This window comes from Mesoplodon densirostris, chromosome 13, assembly GCF_025265405.1.
Source record: "Mesoplodon densirostris isolate mMesDen1 chromosome 13, mMesDen1 primary haplotype, whole genome shotgun sequence".
Lineage (NCBI taxonomy): Eukaryota > Metazoa > Chordata > Mammalia > Artiodactyla > Ziphiidae > Mesoplodon > Mesoplodon densirostris.
The window spans coordinates 31,108,080-31,129,742 of NC_082673.1; the positions used below are offsets into that span (position 1 = coordinate 31,108,080).

Sequence of the window (21,663 nt, forward strand, 5' to 3'; positions counted from 1 at the left end):
GCTGCTCCTCGCACGCTCCTCCCCTGAGGCCTGGGGGCAGAGCGAGCGAGCGGCCTCGGGGGTCTTGGGGACGGGCGGGGGAGGGGAGAACAGGGAGTGGGGGCGCCGGGACGGGGACAGGGTGGGCTTCCGGGCAAGGATCTTCAGCGGACCTCTGCCGGGGTGGGGGTGGTGAGGGGCCACCGAGGCTGCGGGCGCACGGGGTGCGGGTGCGGGCGCGCGCGGCGGAGGAGGTAGGGACTTTGGTCGAGTTCTACCTGCGGGGACGCCTACGGGGTGTCAAGTGCGCCCCGCGACGGCGCGCGCGGCCCGGAGCGGGGTCGCACGTCCGGGTGCCCGGCGCAGACCGAGTACGTGCGCTCAGCCCGTGAGCGGGGCGGACACTCGGTCTAGGGATTTCCTCCCCCGGGGGGAGAAGCCAGACTGGGGGCAATGGGTTTGTCGCGGTGATTGATGGCAGGCGGAGGAGGAGCCCGGGTTCCTGCCGGGAAGCAAGGGGGCCACTTTCCCACTTTGAGGCCTCCTCGCCCCCCACCCCCACCCCCTGGGCTCGGCCTCCACCCTTGGCCTCGGCTCCCACCAGCGCAGCGTCCACCCACCCGCGCCCCTCGACGGCCGCGGGATGGCGGGGAGTTTGCAGAATTCAGCTTTAAAGCCTGTGACGTGTTGCCAAGAAATACAGGGCGCGACCGACCCCCCGGGCCCTAACCGGCGCCTCGCTTCTCCAAAAAAATAAAGTATAACACAAAAATATCTAGCACATTATCATCTCATAGTGAGTACGTTTTCTGCTAGATTTGTAACCAGGATTTGAGGTGGGGTGGAGAGAAAGAGAAATAGTAGTTGTACTACCCCCACCCCCCAAAAGAAATTTAAACAAGCAAAGACTAGCATTATCTGCTTTAAATTTCTTTTGAAACTTTTCTCTACATAAACCCTACCCCCTCTCAGCTGTCACCTCCATTTCCTTCCTTAACCCTCCCACCAGTCCTTTAATAGAGAACAAACCAGAAGGCATTCTAGAACGCTTTTTTCACCAATCAGAAGGAATGGAATGAAATCCAAGGCCGTGTTCAGAAGATACAAAACTATTTTCCCTCGTCTTTCCTCATGCCCTATACCTACGATTAGTTTTGTCTCATAGCTGAATTTCTAATTTCCAGCATTCCCAAACCATTTTACAAACCCTTTTATTATTAAGTCTTACAATACTCTAGTCAGGTGAGTATATGTGTTCATTTTATTTTGTTTGAGTAAACAGAAGATTTTAAAGATCAAATTACTTCTCTATGGTTTATTAGTTTTCTTAGACAGCAGTATACAAAAAAAATTGACTAATCTGAACTTTAGAAATTGTTTGAACATTCAGATCAGGCCAGTCACCATAGATGTGTAAGTCGTTGTATCCCTATATTCCTTACGTTTTTAGCCCTACAAAAGAATTCTATATGTCAGCTCCTTTCTACCCTCTTCATCCCATATCTGAGAAAGATAAAATTATTTGTGAGTGGCCTAGGCAATATTTGACCTTTCTGATGCTCCTTTTTGGCATTTAATGTCATGATGTTTAACTTTCATGCCAAAGTACGTTTTAATTTGTTTGGACTTCTTTATTTTGTTTTTTGATACCCTTTTCAAGAGTAAAGGAAATCTTCAGCATAAAATAATATAGTAAGAATAATTTTCTCCCATCTTCTCTACAGAGAATCCCTTGTCAACCTAATGAAGCATTCAAAGAAGACATCTGACTCTTTTCAAGATGAACTTGAAGATTATATCAAAGTGCAGAAAGCCAGAGGCTTAGAGCCAAAGACTTGTTTCAGAAAGATGAGAGAGGATTATTTGGAAACCTGTGGATACAAAGAAGAGGTTGATTCTAGACCCAGGTGTAGAATGTTTTATCAAAGACTCCCTTATGAACCCATCCAGACCTACCAAAGACCATGCAATATTTCACAAGCAGTGGAGAAACATTTACCTCAGTGGCTACCAGCTCATGAAAACAGGCTGAGACTAGACTCCCTGAGCTACTGTCAATTCACCAGGGACTGTTTCTCAGGAAAACCAGTAGCCCTGAACTTTAGTCAACAAGACTATAACTGTAGCTCATACAGTGTAGAATCTGGAGTTTACAGGCACCTCCCCTTAGAAAACAGTACCAGTGCCCATCAAACTAGTTATAAACAGATACATCAGAAGAGAAAAAGGCACCCAGAGGAAGGCTGGGAAAAACCAGAAAAGGAGCGGCCCAAGCATAAGAGGAAGAAAGATTATGAGGAAACAGATTTAAACAAACACAAGAGCATCCAAAGAAACAAAACAGAGGTGGAAACAGTCAGAGTCAGTACAGAAAAGCTTAAGAAACAAAAGGAGAAAAAAAGCCGAGATGTAGCCTCTAAGAAAGAGAAACGTAAGCATAGAAAAGAGAAAAAGGAACAAGGGAAAGAAAGGACAGAAGAGGACATGCTTTGGGACCAGGCTATCCTTGGATTTTGAAGCTCTTGCATTGGTTCTCCTGAGGTTAAACTGAAAAAATAATTAAGGAGCTTGGTTTTACGATGTCCATGTTCATATCGCTCTTTTCATGTGAACAGGTGTATGGATACTTTATATTTTGCATTCACCAGTTGATGGACACCCTCCTCAGCTCCCAGCTACTCTTTTCCTAAACACTTTTTTTTCTCAATTTGTGCAGCATTTTATAACCCTTTGAATGGTATCACATTCCTATCTCACAAAATGTTTTATTTGTTTTGTTTTTCATTTACACATATTTCAAATAAAGTTAATTTAAGGCACAAGTTACTCAGTAAACTGCTTTGTATTGTATTATTTCAACAAAGCACACACAAAATTTGAGAAGAAATATTCTGAAATAATTAAGCTAGCAATATGAATGTGGAGAAGAGAAAAATATTATTTCAAGGTGTTTTTCTGTTAAGTAGCAGTGAAATTCGGTCATGTTTAGAAGAAGCTTAGGGTAAGGAAAGACTTACTTTTCTTAAAATTGCTGATATTTGACATATTTTGGTCTTATGAAAATGAACCTTAAGAAGGGAAAAAATGGATTATGTAGGATATAAAAGGGAAAATTGAGGAGTAGCATCTTTGAGAAAGTAAGAGGGCTTTGGGTGGTTCTCAGTTCACGTTATATACATAATTTAGGACAATTTCATTTTTCCAGTTAGTAATATACTTTAGTACTTTCCCATTTAAGTTCTGTATGTATGTATCTCTTTAATGCCTACATAATTTTCAAGTACAGTGATTTACCAAAATTTACTTAAGCAATTACAAATGACAGATTTCTTTGTTTTGTTTTAGTTTAGTTTTTATAAAAAGTGTACTGATTGAAATCTTTATGTTTGTAAGATACATTTCTACAAATGAATTGTGAGATAGAATATTACTCACATTTAAAATTATATGTAGTGTCAAATTCCATCAAAATTTTGAACACCAAACTTTTACCAAAAGCATATGAAATTTTATATTTTCCACACTCTTTTCAACATTGAATATTATCAATTATTTTATCTTTCAAAACTAAATAGTGAAAATAAATGCCATTTTAATTATATTTAGAATTTCTCCAAATATAATTGTAATAACTTTTAATATATGTTAAAATATGTTCTTAGTAAAAAAGCAAAAAAAAGAAACTGAAAAAAAAAGCATTTTAATTTTTAAAATCAAGGTAACTTAGATTAGACCAGAAAAAAATATTGTTGGGGAGAAAGGAAATGTCCTATACCCTTCTAGGTTCTTCTGTCTGATCTAAGAATTAAATTGGGACTGAGACAGATTAACAGAAGAAAATCAGATTTTAATTTGTGTATGGAAATCTCACATACATGAGAGGTTCAAAACTAGAAGGTAAAATGAGGTATATATACCATCCTGAACAAGGACTAGGATAGAGGACTAGAGCTTCCAAGAACAGGGCAATAAGAAGAAGACCAGAAGTTTGGTAATTAGAAGTTTGCACTGTCATGTAGATGGCATCATTTAGATAAAATTTATATCTTATTATAACTCTTTTTCTGGAAAAATCCAGAATTTAAATTATTCTAGGTAATTAAGGAACAGAGAGTAGTTTATCTTGAGCCCTTAGGTCTCCATTACCTTTAGCTCAAAATAATCCACATGCCAATATGGTACATCTTTTGGGAAGCCTCTTCTGAACCCCTACAATATGATTCAGAGTAAGTTTTCTCTAAGACCAAACATATTTACTTTGTTTAGGGAGAGTGAGGAGCCAAGGGACAGTCATAGAATACAATCTCAGTAGAACTAAACCAAGACTGACCCATAGGAAGAATAATAAATTTAATATCCAGAGATTTCTCTGCTTGCACTAAAAGTGGCCTCATGAATTGTCTGTGTGAAGTATCTGCTCTTATTTTCTCATAGGATCCATGATAATATTCCATTAATGGTGTAGAAACATCAGCTATTGGCTAATGTGTTTTCTTAAATTTTGTTCATCCCTATACAGGTTAGTCTAAATGAAATCTTCTTTTTAATGGCTTTGGGTATCAATGAACTCTCAACAGACAAAGTTGGTCCCTGAACCTGTAGAAGGTGATAATCGTGTGGAAGGAAATACCCTTCACATTCATACTTACATCACACTGAAGGCAATAGCCATAGATCCCTCTCAACTGGAGCAATGATAAAGCACATACTAGTTACTGAGAAATTTTCCCCCCTCCCAATTTGAAATGCTACCTTTATCATGTATTAAATTTCTGCTCATACATAATGATTTCCCCTTAATTTTATATTATTATACAATAAAAGCAGTTTCAGTTACTATAACAAGATAGTGTTTAATGTTTTAAAAATAATAAATAATACATCCTTATTAATTTTCTTATGACTTTTTCCATATTATTAAGGTTAATTGATCAACATGTCAATACCTCTTCAAAATAGTTAATATTTTGATTGAAAATACATTAAATATATCAACAATTTGATCTCATATACCCCTCAAGAAAGTTTTATGATTTTATTCATTCATATTAAATTTTCATGTAATGTTTAACCTTGGAATTTTACAGTTTTTCTATAAATTATTTTAGTAACAGTGAAATATGAGTTTTTCCTTTTTAATTTTTTATCACTTTATGTATATTTATGTATATATTATTTTTCAAAGTATTTTACCACATTTTTATATACTGTCACTGGTTCTGTAATTTTCATTTGAATATCTTCAGTTTTCTAGGTACTCATTCATATTATTTGTGAGTAATCATGATTTGATGATTCATTTCCAGCATTTATTTCCCTTATTCCTTTTTCTTAATGGTGTTGACCAGAAGGTCAATGATATAAAGTAAGAGCAATAACAATAAGCATCCTTTCCTTCTCTTGTCTAAAATGAGAATGATTTTAGCATTTTATGCAATATTTATTCATGGTTTCTGACAAATATTCTCTGTCATTCTAGGGAAGTTTCATAATATTAATATCTATTACCTTTCATGTTAAATAAGTCTTATTTTTAACAGATGATAGTCACTTCATTTTCCAACAAAATCATTTGGACTTCCTGATGCCTTTCTTGGTATTTTTGTTTCTATTTTCTATTTGGCAACTCAGCTTTATTCTTTCCAATTCATATGATCGTTTTAGGCTTATCTAGTAAGACAATTTTTATTTAAATTTTCCTTTTATTAATCTCTTCTCCCTTACCTCCTTGAAAATAATTTCCACTCAAAATGCTTTCCTTAAAATTTCTTTTATCAATTTTTATTCATCATTCCTTCTAAAACTTCATTAGTTCATTCAATGAAATGATGCAGTAGCAGACTATCATAGCCAAGGAATGGTACCACTCAGATCTCCATAAGAAAATAACTTGCCATTAAGCTACATGGAGCTTATTCCCCCTGCAGTGGAGCTGAGTCTGTTTTGAGCTGAGGCCAGATTCTTCCTAGGCTTCCTTCAATCAAAACCAAGTATGATGGGAATACTAGGACCTGGCTATTTGTGCTCAAGGAGAGACTCAAAATAGGCAGTCTTTTCTCTGAATCTCCTGATCAGTGTGCTCAAAATATTGTCAGATATGCATTGCAGTCTGAAAGTTTCCTTGCTCAATCCTGCTTCTTCTCTCCCTTTCCTTTCACTGGCAGCATATCTGTATCACAGTCTGAATGATCTGCTTCCTCTCCAGTAAATCTTTCACAGGCTTAATTCTTAACAAATCAATTGCACTTCTAACTCCATCTCAGTTGACACACATGCTTTGTGCTAGATGCTAGGCCTAGAGTATTATTTCTTGCCCTCATGTTGCTTACAGTTTAGTAAAGCAGATACACATAATCTAATAATTACAATACAGTAATAGGACTGCATTTGTAGCCTACTAGAACTAGTAAAAGGGTTCAACTTAGATAGCTTTACCAGTTTAGCAGTGTAAATGTGGGCAATTTTATTAGCCTTATTGAACCACTATATCATCATTTATAAAATGGAAATAATAGTTTATTCTTAAGATTATTGTGAAGGTTACATCACATCACATATAGTAGTATCCAACTATTTAAACTCAGGAATCACCTCTTATAATTAACCACCTAAGAGCATGCCTCCTTAAACCTTGATTACTGAATTGTGGTAGGTACCATGTGCATATCTTTCATTTTCTCTTGTAATTGTTCTTACAGTGAGGGTCTGTTTCTCACATTGGTATGGTCATCAATGTACCAATAAACATGCATGTTTATCTCTTAGCAAATATTTGCCTGCTGAATGAACAAATGATCAATATATTTTTTTTCTTCCTCAGCTTACTTGGGCCCCATATCACTGTGCCTCTACCTACAGAAAATGCCTTCTGAATATATAGATTACCATGAAAGCTAAGCATAACATATTTGCAATCATGTCATTAAACTCACTTCTTATTGTACTGTGGTGACTATCATTCATACCATTCAGATTCCTTTTCATTGTTTATTCCAAGTGTGTATATATATCATCACTTTTCAGTTTTATGTTTCATATTACTATACTCCTCCTGCTAACTACATAATAGAAATCAGTGGCAAATGAAAACAAAACAAATTTATAAACATATTATCAATGGATGATCCATGTTAGGGGTAAAAATTGAATTTCATTGTAGCTGCCATTTCATATTAAAAAACAAATAATTCCATGTAAAATCAACACTTATCAAGTCACTGTATTTGCATTTTATTAATCAACTGAAAGCAAAGTAAGTTTAGAGAATTTTAAAAAATAGTAACGTCTAGCTACTTATCAGACAACAATTGCTTTAAGTAAAATTTTCTCCAAAATTGAGTGAAGTTTCAATGTGCTCACCTATTTTTTTTTTAAATCTTGTAAAAAATATCTCTATAGAAAATATTTTCTAAAAGAATGCAGGAGTGAAGTAACCTGTATTTCTATCCTTGAAGAGACTCTTATCAGGTTTAATACAATTTATTGTCTGCCACAAGGATTTTAATCTATAATTCTGCTTTGGTACTGTTTTTTTGTAAGGGAACATTGTACATTTCCCTGAAATGTGAGGAGTTTTTGGCAGTATGTGGTGGCACATTACCAAGAGGTCATTGAACATATTTTCTCAATGGAATTCTATTTACTCAGGAGAAATTACAATTCAAAATGGCCTCTTTCTCTGCTTGGTCCAAGGAGGTTGAGAAACTACATGTTCATCAAATTGAAATGTATTTTTTTTACTTGATTTCCATGGGAAGAAATTAAATGCAAAAAATGATTTAAGGAACTCTCAGATTGTCTTGGGTGTAGCAAATATGTTGGATAAAATATAATAAATTAAATTTCGTTATTTATGAATATAGTTTGTTAAATTGAACTCGTAAGAATACAAGAAGTCAAATATCATTTCATGGATAAGAAAGATCAAAAGATTCCTTGAGTGTCTGGAACATGTTATGTATTTGTCAACTACAAATTGGCACTTGCCATTGGCACTTGCCATCTACCTCCACAAGGATTAAATCATGTGCTGTTCCAACTGCTGACTTTCAACATGCCCTGAAAGAAGTTCAGGGTGTAGAGCAGAAATGAGGCACTCTGTGCTCTGGAAAAGACTGGCCAAACAGGTCTTCAGATAGTTAGATATTTTCAGAAGCCGATTTTATGAGCTCAGTTCTTGCATCTCTGCATATCTAGAAAAGCATTAAAATCCTTCATGGTGACATCTGCTCCTCATGACTAAAAGTAACGTTCATGAGACTAGTAGAAACCTTCTGCAAAAAATATGTGCTTGACTGCATGTACTCCCCTTTCACCAAAATCACATATATACTGACCTTTCCCCCTGCCACTTTGGAGCAGTTTCTCAGAGCTATATGAAATGCTGTCTCCCAGGCTATAGTACTCATTTTGCCCCAAATAAAACTGAGCTCTCAACATTGTGCATTTTTTAAAAGTTGACACATTTTACAATTCTTACCACTTAATGTAGGTTTCACAATAAATTAATTCTCTCCAAAATTTTTAATCATGTGCATATACTGATTAATGGTGTTCCATTCATTTGTAATGTATTATGTCATCATTTGCCTCATAAATTATATGCTTTAAAATGTAGATATACTAGAACAGTGTTTATGTATGATTTTTTTCTCCCTATTTTTACTCTCATGTGTTCTCAGTCTATATGAAGGCAGACCACACCATTCACTGTACACATTTGACCTATGAGCAAGGTCACCTTAGTGAACATATCTTAGTCATTGAGTGCTCATTGTTCTTGGATTTCTTGAGTGTAATTTGAGACAAGTAATTTACCCTTATTTAGCATATAGTGACTATTATCTCTTTTGTTGTTGCTTTTATTCAAATTTATTGTGGTATAATTTGAATACAATAAAATTTACACATTTTAACTATATGGTTTGATTAGTTTTGACAAATGAAACCATCACTAAAGTAAATATATGGATTATTTCCACCACCCAAAATATTCCCTTGTTCCCAGTAGTATACTGGTTAATATTTAACAACAGGTCTCTGGCAAAAAATGTTATATATTTAACATTCATTTATTTAACACACTAATAATTTTTTATGCCAAAACTCTAGCTTACACCAAGCCGTAAAATCAGGATCATACATCCTCTAACTTTTTAAAAAATTATCTTGGCTATTCTAAACCTCTTGAATTACCACATAAATTTGTAAATGAGTTTGTAAATTTCTATGTGAAATCCTGTTAGGATTTTGGCTTGGACTGCATTAACTCTGTAAGTCAATTTGGGCAGAATGGAAGTCTTAACAGATGCTGTCTTCCAATCCATTAACACTTCTTACTTTACTTAAACCTTCTTAAATTTCTCTAAGAAAAGTTTTACAGTTTTCAGTATAGATGTCTGTAACAAATTTTATTTAACATATGCCCAAGTATTTCATGTTTTTTGATATGATTTGTATCACTACATACTATCGTTGATATTATTTAAACAATATTTTTTAAACTGAAGTAATCAACCTACAAAACTATGTTAGTTCTAGGTACACAATCCAGGTGATTGAATATTTCTATACATTACAAAAAAGATCATCCCAATAAGTCTGCTTACCATCTGTCACCATACAAAGTTATTCTGATATTATTGACTATATTCCCCATACTGTACTTTTCATCTTTGTGACTCATTTATTGTGTACCTAGCAGTTTGTACCTCTTGATCTCCCTGACCTATTTCATGCATCCCTCCCATTCCCCTAACTTTGGGCAACCACATGTTTGTTTTCTGCCTCTATGACACTTTCTGTTTTGTTCTTTTGTTGTTTCTTAGATTGCACATATAAATGAAATCATACAGTATTTGTCTTTCCCTGTATGACTTACTTCACTTAGCATTAAACCCTCTAGTTCAATTCATGTTATAACAAATGACAAGGTTTCATTATTGATGAATAAATGATATGCATTCATTTGATGGCTGAGTAATGTTCCTTTATACACACATACACACACACCACATTTTTTAATCCATTCTTCTATTGATTGGCACTTATGTTGCTTCCATGTCTTGGTTTATATAAATAGTGCTGCAATGAACATAGAGGTGCCTATATCTTTTAAACTAATGGCTTTTTCCTTTCAAAAAATACCCAGAAGTTGAACTGCTGAATCGTATAGCAGTTCTAGTTTTAATTTTTTGAGGACTTTCCATACCATTTTCTATAGGAGTGTGAGAACTTGCATTTCCACCAACAGAGTATGTGAGTTTGCTTTTCTCCATCCATGCCAGCACTTATTATTTGTTGTCTTTTTCATGAAAGCCATTCTAACATGTGTGATGTGATATCTCACTGATTTGCATTTCCGAGATGATTAGTAATGTTGAGTATCTTTTCATGTGTCTGTTGGCCTGTGTATGACTTCTTTAGAAAAAAATGTCTATTCAAGTCCTCTACTCAATCTTAATCAGGTTGTTTGTTTTCTTGAGGTTGTTTTGTACAAGTTATTTGTATATTTTGTACAAGTTATTTATATAAGATACAAATATACAAATAACTTTTGTACAAGTTATTTGTATATTTGTGTCTTATCCAATATATTGTTTGCAAATTTCTTCTCTCATTCCGTAGGCTGATTTTTCATTTTATTGACAGTTTACTTCACTGTACAAAAGCTTTCTAGTTTGATTTGGTCCACATGTTTATTTTTACTATTGTTTCCCTTGCCTGAAGAGACATATCAGAAAAAAAAAATTCTAAGACTGATGTCAGATTGTACACTGTTTATATTTTCTTCTAGCAGTTTTATGATTTCAGGTCTTACATTTAAGTCTTTAATACATTTTGAGTTTATTTTTGTGTATGGTGTGAGAAAGTAGTCCACTTTAATTCTTTTTCATGTAGCAGTCCAATTTTCCCACAATTTATTGAAGAAGCTATATTTTTCTCATTGTATATTCTTTCATGCTTCATTGTATTTTAACTGACCACATAAGATCTCTATTCTGTTCCATTGATCTATGTGTCTGTTTTGTGCCAATACCATACTGTTTTGATTACTATATTTTGTAGTCTAGTTTGAAAACAGGGTGCATGATACCTCTACCTTTGTTCTTCTTTCTCTGAATTACTTTAGCTATTCAGGGTCTTTGTCTTTCCATACAAGATTTTTTTCTTTAATAAATTTATTTATTTATGGCTGTGTTGGGTCTTCATTGCTGTGCACAGGTTTTCTCTAGTTGCAGTGAGTGGGGGGTACCCTTTGATGTGGTGCACGGGCTTTTCAATGTTGTGGCTTCTTTTGTTGTGGAGCACGGGCTCTAGGCATACAGGCTTCACTAGTTGTGGCACATGGGCTTAGTAGTTGTGGCTTGCGGGCACGAGAGCACAGGCTCAGTAGTTGTGGCCCATGTGTTTAGTTGCTCTGCAGCATGTGGGATCTTCCCAGACCAGGGCTTGAACCCATGTCCCCTGCATTGGCAGGTGAATTCTTAACCACTGTGCCACCAGAGAAGCCCCTCCATACAAGTTTTATAATTTTTGTTCTAGTGCTGTGAAAAATGTCATTGGTATTTTGAAAATGATTACATTGAATCTGTAGCTTGCCTTGAGTGGTGTGTATATTTTTAAAAATATTAATTCTTCCAATCTATGATCACAGTATAATATATCTTTTCATTTCTCTGTGTTGTCTTCAATTTTTTTCATCATAGATTTACAATTGTTTTTTTTTTTGCCTCCTTGATTAGATTTATCCCTAGGTATTTTATTCTTTTGGTGCAATTATTAAAGGTAATTAATTAATTATTAATTTTGGTGCAATTCTCTTTCTTATAGTTAATTTGCAGTATATATAAATGAAACAGATTTCTGTATAATAATTTTGCATCCTTCACCTTTACTGAATTTGTTAGTTCTAATAGTTTTTTTTAGTGGAGTCTTTAGGGTTTTCTATATATATTCATGTCACCTACAAAGATTGAAAATTTTACTTCTTTTATTCAATTTGGATGCCATTTATTTCTTTTTTCTTGCCTAACTGCTGTGACTAGAACTTCCAATATTATGTTGAATAAAGGTGGTGAGTGGACATCCTTGTCTTGCTGCTGATCTTAGAGGAAAATCGTTCAGCTTTTCACTGTTGAGTATGATATTAGTTGTGGGCTTGTCATATGTGGCATTTATTATGTTGAAATATGTTTCCTCTATGCACACTTTGTTGAAAGTTTTAATCATAAATATATGTTGAATTCTGTCAAAAGCTTTCTCTTCATCTATTGAGATTATCAAGTGATTTTTATTCTTTAATTTGTAAATGGAATGTTTCATTTTGATTGGTTTGCAGATCTTGAATCATTCTTGAATTCCTGGGATAAAACCCACTTGATCATGGTTTGTGATCCTTTTAATATATTTGCTGAATTTGTTAATATTTTATTGAGGATTTTTACATCTATAGTCATCAGTGATATTGGCCTGTAACTTCCTATTGTGTGGTGGTGTTGTCTGCTTTCAGTATCAGGGTGATGCTGGCCTTGTAAAATGAATTCAGAACTTCTCCCTTCTCTACAATACTTTGGAACAGTTTGAGAAGGAGAGGTGTTAACTTTAAATATTTTGTAGAATTCATCTATGAAGGCATTGATCCTGGACTCCTGTTTCTTGAAGTTTTTTTTTTTTTTTTTTTTACTGATTCAATTTCATTGCTGGATATTTGTCTCTTCATATTTTCTATTTCTTTCTGATTCAGTCTTGGGAGATTATACATTTCTGGGAATTTATCCATTTCTTATTAATTGTCCATTTTATTGGCATATAAGTGATCATAGTAATGTCTTACTATGTCTAAACTTTGTTATTGATTTTCTGTTATTGATTTTCAGATTTGCCTATTGATGTAAGTGGGTTGTTCAAGTGCCCTACAATTTTGTGTTACTGTCAATATCTCCATTTACTTCTATTAATATTTGTTTTATGTATTTAGGTGCTCCTCTCTTGGGTGCATATATATTTATAATCATTATATCTTTTTATTCAACTTATCCCTTTCTCATTATGTAATGTCCTTCTCTGTCTCTTGTTATATTATTTGCTTAAATTCTAATTTGTGTTATATCAGTATTTCTACCCCTTCTTGCTCTTCATTTTCATTTCCATGGAATAATTTTCCATCTCTCACTTTCAGTATGTGTGTGCCTTTGGATCTGATGAAGTGAGTCTTTTAGGCAGCATATACATAGGTCTTGTTTTTTTTATCCATTTATCCACTCTCTATATTTTGAAGCATTTAGTCCAGTTACTTTTCAGGATTAATAGGTATGTAGTCATTGCCATGTTGGTAATCATTTTTAGGTTGTTTTTGTAGTTCTTTTTTTGTTTTTTTCTTCTTTTATTGCTCTATTCCCTTGTGATTTGATGACTGTCTTTCACACTATGTTTGTATTTCTTCCTCTTTTGTGTGTGTGTATGTATTATAGGTTTTCAGTTTGTGGTTACCATGCGATATATATATATATATATATATATATATATATATATATATATATATAAATTTTTCCTTTTGTAAATTTCATATCTCTAGTTGTGGACTTTTCCACTATGAGACATTCCTTTAACATTTCGTGTAAAGCCAGTTTAGTTGTACTGAACTCTTTAAGCTTTTCTTGTCCATAAAACCTTTGACATCTCCTTCAAGTCTGAATGATAGCCTTGCCAGGTAGTCTATTTTTGGTTGTATGGATTTTTCTTCCATCACTTTAAATATATTATGCCACTCCCTTCTGGCTTGCAAATTTCCTGCTGAAAAGTCAGCTGATTGCCTCATGGGAGTTTCCTTTTATGTCACTAATTGCTTTTCTCTTGTTACTTGTAATTTCTCTTTTTATCTTTAATTTTGCCCTTTTAATTACAAATTTTCTTGGTGTGTGTCTCTTTGGGTTCATCTTGTTTGGCATTCTGCTTTGAGCTTCCAAGATTTGGATGTCTGCTTCCTTCCCAGGTTAGGAAAGTTTTCAGCTATTATTTCTTTGAATAATTTCTCTGGCCTTTTCTCTCTCTTTTTATCCTCTGAGATACCTATAAAGTAAGTATTAGTATGTGTCATCTACTTTACTACTTAACAAGCCTTTTGACTTTCAGAGCCAGAACATGGGTCCAACCACCAGAAGGCAGGCATCCACCAAACAAGGCAGGGCCTGGCAGCCAAACCAGCCCAGGGGCCAGCCCTGCCTACAGTGTGCTCACAGTACTCTACCACACTACAGTAGAAGGTCCCACATAGCCTGTATAGGAGGTACACCTAAAGTATGTATTTCTGGTGACCAGATGGGAGTGTGCTGCTGGGTCCCATAGAACAATTCCTACATGAAGCCACTTCTCCAAAATTAAGAAAAATAATAAATGTACCTAATATATATAAATAAGCAGATAATTAGGCAAAATGTGGTGCCAGAAGAATATATTCCAACCTCAGAAAAAGAACTAAACAATATACCCAGTAAAGAGATCAAAGTAATGATCATAAAGATGCTCAATGAACTCAGAAGAAGAATGGATGAACACAGAGAGATTTTAACAAACATTTAGATAATATAAAGAAGAACCAAGCAGAGGTGAAGAATACAATAACTGAAATTAAAAATACACCCAGGAGTCAAGATGGCAGAGGAGTAGGATGACATGGAGTTCATCTCTCCCCACAAACGCATCAATAATACATCTATAAATAGAACTATTCTCACAGAGCACCTGCTGAACGGTAGCCAAGGCCTTTGGACACTAAAAGGACAAGAAATGTCCATGCCTAACTGAATAGGGTGAAAGAAAGAAGAAGGGGAAAGGAAGAGAAGAGGAAGCAGAACAGAACCTACACCCCTGGTGGGGAGCTGAAGGAGAGGAGAGGTTCCTGCATCTGGGGAAACCCCATAACCAGTTGGGAGATCATTAGGGAGCTTCAGGATCTATTGGAGGAGAATGCAGCAACTGGTCTGTGGCAGACAGGACACAGTGAGACCTACACAGATGGTGTTTACCACAGCCCTGCCTGCCCCAGGCTGAGAGATGTGTCCATAGCTGCAGAAAGTTAGTGGCTGATGGGACATGGTCTTGGAGAGCAGACCTGGGTAGGGGACTGCTGTTGGATACAAGGAGACAGCCTTAAGGCATGGGAGTGAGGAAATCCTCCAACAGGAATGTTCATGGAGGAAAGTTGGAATGCCTTAGAAGTAAAGTGCCATTGTTGAGTGATGCACAAAGGACAAGGTCAGCATTGCAGCCTCTGTCCCAGCACTGCAACCCCTCCTTCCCTGGGCATTAGGAAGGGTTCCCAATGGGGTGGTGCTCTTTTGAAAATGGCAGCCTGCCTCCTCCTCTGTGTCCCATCCCAGCCACAGTGGAAGCTCTCAAAACCCCAGCAACCACTGCCTTTTCCTCTGTGCCTTGTCCTTGCTGGGGTGGACTCTCTTGCACTGCTGGACACTGTCTCCTCCATATCCCCTCCTTGATAGGGTGGATTTGTGTGCTCTGAGGCAGCCTTGGGAACAGACCCATGTGGGTGGCCCACAGGCAGAAGTGGGGCTGAAACCACAGCTGAGCACCAGGGGCCATGCAACTAAGCAAGAAAAGCTGAAATCTCTCTTTGCAGCTGTGCAAACCATGGATTGACACCCCCATGAATGGCTTTGTAAACTCAGTGTCTCCAGAACAATTGAACAGAAAACGAGTGCTTCCGCAGCCAAGATAGGTCTAACTTTAGTGGCTGTAGACTTTGTGGGCATGTACACCTGGGGATTGGGCCAGGCCAGAGTCTGAGCTGCCCCCATAGTGCCCACAATATGTCCAGATCCAAGATTACTCCAATCCCAGAACCTGACTTCAGTGGATGTATGCTGGTGGCCTGTGAAAATAAAGGCTGAGAGATACCAGGGTCAATTGTTGGCATAATTATGGTTGAGGTGGGGCTGAGAGCAGTGCCCCAAACAGTGTAATCTGAGAGCTTGCACAACAGGTGAAAGGTGATACAACAGAGAACACCCACAGGTAAACAGCTCCAGAGGAGGAATACTCAGTGGCTTGTCTCCCATTGAGAGTGATCCAATCCCTCCTACCTCACTGCAGATGAGAAACACAGCTAAGAAACAGGTTTGAGGTCCTGTACTCCAACAAGTAGGTAACAGACCCCACCCCTGACAGCAGTGACACCCACGGAGCAAAGGGAGGTCTTGCTCAATGTCCAGGGCAGGCTCTGGCTACTACAACATCAGTCATACCTCTTAGCAAGAGGATAATGGCCAGTATACACTGAGGAAAGAGGTGGCAGACATCTATACTAAAAACAGTACTCCTACCAAAAAATATTAAACCCATGCAAGATACACAAGGATGTTCCCACATAAAATAGCCCTCCAAGATAGTCTGAAGGTCTGGCATCGGGAGGAAGAATCCCCTGAGCATTTAACGTTGAAGGCCAGCAGTGATTGAGTGTAGAATATCCATAGGGCTAGAGGAAACAGAGACTCCACTCTTGGAGAGCACACACAAAGCCTCAAGTGCACTGGGATCCAGTACAAAGTACTACCTCCATGGGAACCTGGGCTAGACCTACCTAGGGGTCATGGAGGGTCTCCTGGGGAAGCAAAAGTCAACTCTAGCTCACTGTGGGGACAAGAACACAAGTAGCAGATGCCCGAGGGAATATTCATCAGAGTGAGCTCCCCTGAAGGTCCCCATTTTGGCACCAAGACCCAGACCCACCCAAAAACCTGCAGATTCCAGTGCTGGAAATCTTCAGGCCCAACAACATCCAAGATAGGGACACAGCCCCATCCATCAGAAGATAGGCTGCTTAAAGTTGTTCTAAGCTCACAGCCACCTCAAAACACACCCCTTGTTATGGCCTTGCCCACCAGAGGGACAAGACCCAGCTCCACCCACCAAAGGGCACGCACCAGTCCATCACACCAAGAAGCCTACACAAGCCCCAGAACTCACCCACAAGGAAGCAGACACCAGAAGCAAGAGGAACTACGATCTTGCAGCCTGAAGAAAGAAGAGCACAAAACACAGAAAGTTAGACAAATGAGATAACAGAGAAATATATTGCAGATGAAGGAACAAAATAAAAACATACAAGAACAACTAAATGAAGTGGAGATAGGCAGAAACAGGAAAAGTATGTCCACTCTCTCCATTTTATTCAGTTGGAGTTTTATTTGGAAGTCCTAGCCACAGCAGTCACAGAAGAAAGAGAAATAAAAGAAATCCAATTTGGAAAAGAAGAATTAAAACTGTCACTGCTTTCAGATGACATAATACTATAAATAGAAAATCCTAAAGATGCTACTGGAAAAGTACTAGAGCTCATCAATGAATTTGGTAAATTTGAAGGATACAAAATTAATGCACAGAAATCTCTTGCATTCCTATACATTAACAATGAAAGATCAGAAGGAGAAATTAAAGAAACAACCTCATCTACAATTGCATCAAAAAGAATAAAATACCTAGGAATAAACCTACCTAAAGAGGAAAAAACCTGTACTTAGAAAACTGTAAGATACTGATGAAAGATATCAAACATGACACAAACAGATGGAAAGATATACCATGTTCTTAGATTGGAAGGATCAATATCGTGAAAATGACTATACTACTTAAAGCAATCTACAGATTCAAAGCAGTCCCTATCAAATTACCAATAGCATTTTTTTACAGAACTGGAACAAAAAAATTTACAATTTGCATGGAAACACAAAAGACAATGAATAGCCAAAGCAATCTTGAGAAAGAAAAATGGAACTGGAGAAATCAGGTTACCTGTCTTCAGACTATACTATAAAGCTACCATCCTGATAATATATGGTACTGGCACAAAAACAGAAATATAGATCAAGGGAACAGGATAGAAAGTCCAGAGATAAACCCACACACCTATGGTCACCTAATCTATGACAAAGGAGGAAAGAATGTACAAGGGAGAAAAGACAGTCTCTTCAATAAATGGTGCTTGGAAAACTAGATAGCTACATGTAAAAGAATGAAATTAAAACATAAATAAACTCAAAATGAATTAAATATCTAAATGTAAGGCCAGATACTATAAAACTCTTGGAGGAAAACATAGGAAGAACACACTCTGATATAAATAGCAGCAAGATCATTTATGATCCATCTCCTAAGGTAATGAAAATAAAAACAAAAATAAACAAATGAGACCTAATTAAACTTAAAACTGTTGCACAGCAAAAAAAAAAAAAAAAAAAAAGCATAAACAAAATGAAAACACAACCCAGAGAATGGGACAAAATATTTGCAAACAAAGGGACTGACAATGGATTAATCTCCACAATATACAAACAGCTCTTGCAGCTCAATATAAAAAAAAACCCAATCAAACAATAGGTGGATGATCCAAATAGACATTTCTCCAAAGAAGACATAGAGATGGACAAGAGGCACATTGATAGGATGCTCAGTGTCACTAACTATTAGATAAATGCAAATCAAAACAACAGTGAGGTATCACCTCACACCAGTCAGAATGGCCATCTTCAAAAAATCTACAAACAATAAATTATGGAGAGGGTGTGGAGAAAAGGGAACCCTTTTACACTGCTGAGGGGAATATAAATTAGTACAGCCACTGTGGAGAACAGTATGTAGGTTCCTATAAAAACTAAAAATAAAGCTATCATGTGATCCAGCAATCCCACTCCTGGGCATATATCCAGAGCAAACCATAATCTGAAAAGATACATGCAACCCAATATTCATTGCAGCACTATTTATAATAGCCAGGACATGGAGGCATCCTAAATGTCCATCAACAGAAGAATGGATAAAAAAGATGTGGTACATACATAAAATGGAATATTACTAAGCCATAAAAAAGAACAAAATAATGTCATTTGCAGCAACATGGAAGGACCTAGAGATTGTCATGCTGAGTGAAGTGAGCCAGATAGAGAAAGACAAATATCATATATCACTTATATGTGGAATCTAAAAAATGGTACAAATGAACATTTGCAAAACAGAAAAAGAGCCACAGATGAAACAACAAACTCATGTTTACCAGGAGGGAAGTCAGGGGAGGGATAAACTGGGAGATTTGTCTTGATATACACACACTACCACATATAAAATAGATAAGTAATAAGGAACTACTATATAACACAGGTGACTCTACTCAATACTCTCTAATGACCTACATGGGAAAAGAATTTTTAAAAAGTGGATATATGTGTATGTATGACTGATTCAGTTTTCTGTACAGCAGAAACTAACACAACATTATAAATCAACTATACTCTAATAAAAATTTAAAAATAAAAAACAAACAAAAAAAGTCATTTCAAAAAAAAAGAATATACCCAAATATAACACAGGGAAAAATAAAAATAAATAAAAATACACTCACAGAAATCAACAGTAGATTAGATGATACAAGGAGCAGATAGGTGAACTAGAAGACAGAATAGTGGAAATCATTCAAGCTACAAAGAAAAATGAGAAAATAATTTTTGAAAGGAGGACAGTTTAAGAGACCTGTAGCACAACAGCAAGCATACTAATATTTGCTTTGTAGGGGTCCCAGAGAAAAAGACAGAGAGAAAAGGGAGGGGTCTTGGCCCAGATGCTCCTTGTGCTAGTACTCACTCACTGTTGGGCAAAAATTAGTTCCAGGGTCTCTGGCTGAAGGGCCTTGGGTGTTCCAAATTTTGTGTCAGTCTACTGGTGGGATAGGCCAGGGCCCAGGGAATCTTGGGGCTAGTTCTGGTTCACTGATGAGTGGAGTTTGGTCCCAGGGTGGGTACAGCTGGGCCCCAGATGGTGTCCTTGGACTTGTGTTGACCAGGTGGTGAATGGGTATGCCCTTAGTGCTAAAAGCCTAGAGGGAGGACTCCAAAGTGGCATTTGACAGCACCAGTGTCCTTGTGGTAGTACAAGTTCCCCCAAATTGATGCCACCTGAGTCATTATCCCCAGGCAGAGTTCTAGTTGCCTACTGCCTCTCTAGGAGTCTCCTTCAGATCCTCAACTGTGTCTGAACTGGGCTCCTTTCAAATTACTGCCTCTGCACTGGGTCTTAGATTAAGTGAGATTTTGCCTGTACCCTTTAAAAGCAGAATCTCTGTTTCCTATAGCCCTCCAGCTTTCCTATACACAAGCTTGCTGGCCTTCAAAGCCTGATACTCTGGCGTCTTCTCTTTCTGGTGCAGGACCCTGGGCTGGGGAACCCAATGTGGGCTCAGACCTCTCACTATTTGGGAAGAAAATCTACAGTTCTGATTATCTTCTCATTTGTGATTTGCTTACCCAGTAATGTGGGTCTTGACTATACTGCATCTCTACTTCTATTGTTCTTGTTGTGGTTCCTGCTTTATACCTTTGTGGAAAATCTTTTCTGCTAGTGTTTGCATAGCTCTTATCAATGGTTGGTCTGAAAATAGTTGTAATTTTGGAGTGCCCCTGGAAGATGGTAAGTTCATGGTCTTCCCACTCTGCCTTCTTGACAACTCCCCTCCATTATTTCTGCATATATTTATGGTTACATATCTCTCATTACTCTTCTGGGACTCTAATTCCACATATATTCTCTTTTTACTATGTCTCATATGTCTCTCCTATATTTCTTTTATTTTTCTTTTTTTCCAAACTCTGTGCTTTGGATAATTTCTATTGACGTGTGTTTCCATTTAAAATTCTTACATTTTTATTTGCCTAATATGTTATTAAACCCATCCACTGAGTTTCTAATTTTAGATTTTTAATAGTTTATTTCCAAATATTTATTGTACTTCAATTACCTATTCCAATTCTGCCGTAAGTTTATTTCACTATCTATCTTTTTCTCTCTTTTTTTTTCTTTTTCTCTTTTTGTTGAACATACTATTTATATCTCTTTTAAATTTCTTGTACACTGATTCCAATATTTTGAATACTTGTGGGTGTTTCCCCTAATATGTTTATTTTTATTTTTGAATATCAGATATATTTTCCAGGCTACTTGTATGGTTGGTGCTGAATGTGGAATATGTTGTTTTATTCCACATTATAGGTTTTGAAATTGCCTCAGTTAGACATAAAGGTTGAAGAATGATCATCTAAATTAAATTAAAATCTAATTTGAGATTAAGCTGGGTGACACTTTGGTAAGATTTATTTTGTCTCTTTCCCTAGGTTTTTAGTGAACAGTTAGTATCATAGTATAGAAATAAAAAATAAATGCCTTTTCTTTAAGACAGGGTTTGTCAACTTCAGCACTACTGATATTTTGGATTACATAATTCTTTGCTGTGTCAGGATGTCCTTTGACTGTACAATATTCAGCAGACTCTCTGCCTTCTGTCTACCAGATGCCAATTCTACCACCCCCTACAAGTTCCTCAATTTATATCTCACAAGAATAACTCTAGAGTTTTCAAATAGCCCCTGGGTTTGGGGGAAAACTAAGTTAATTACTGCTCACAACTTCTTTTCAACACTGTACTGAAGTTCATAACTAGGGCAATAATTTAGTTCAATAAGGTCAGAAAAATACATGCATCTCATTTGGGAAGTGATAGATACAGATAGAGATACTGTATGCTGAGAGGGCCTGAAAGCAATGACACTTTAATATCCATGAGGACACCTAGTGACAAGACAAGATTTGGGTTTCTAATTGTCATTCTCCAATAAAATAAAATGA

At 36.7% G+C, this 21,663-nt stretch overlaps 1 protein-coding gene across 1 annotated transcript; it reads left to right on the forward strand.

Moving 5' to 3' along the window:
* Nucleotides 1–1,704: 1,704 nt before the first annotated feature.
* Nucleotides 1,705–2,496, forward strand: LOC132500957 (lysine-rich coiled-coil protein 1-like). Its single transcript, XM_060116344.1, has one exon. It carries the CDS (start codon nucleotides 1,723–1,725, stop codon nucleotides 2,494–2,496), a length of 774 nt encoding a protein of 257 aa, XP_059972327.1. The 5' UTR covers nucleotides 1,705–1,722.
* The last annotated feature ends 19,167 nt before the right edge of the window (nucleotides 2,497–21,663 follow it).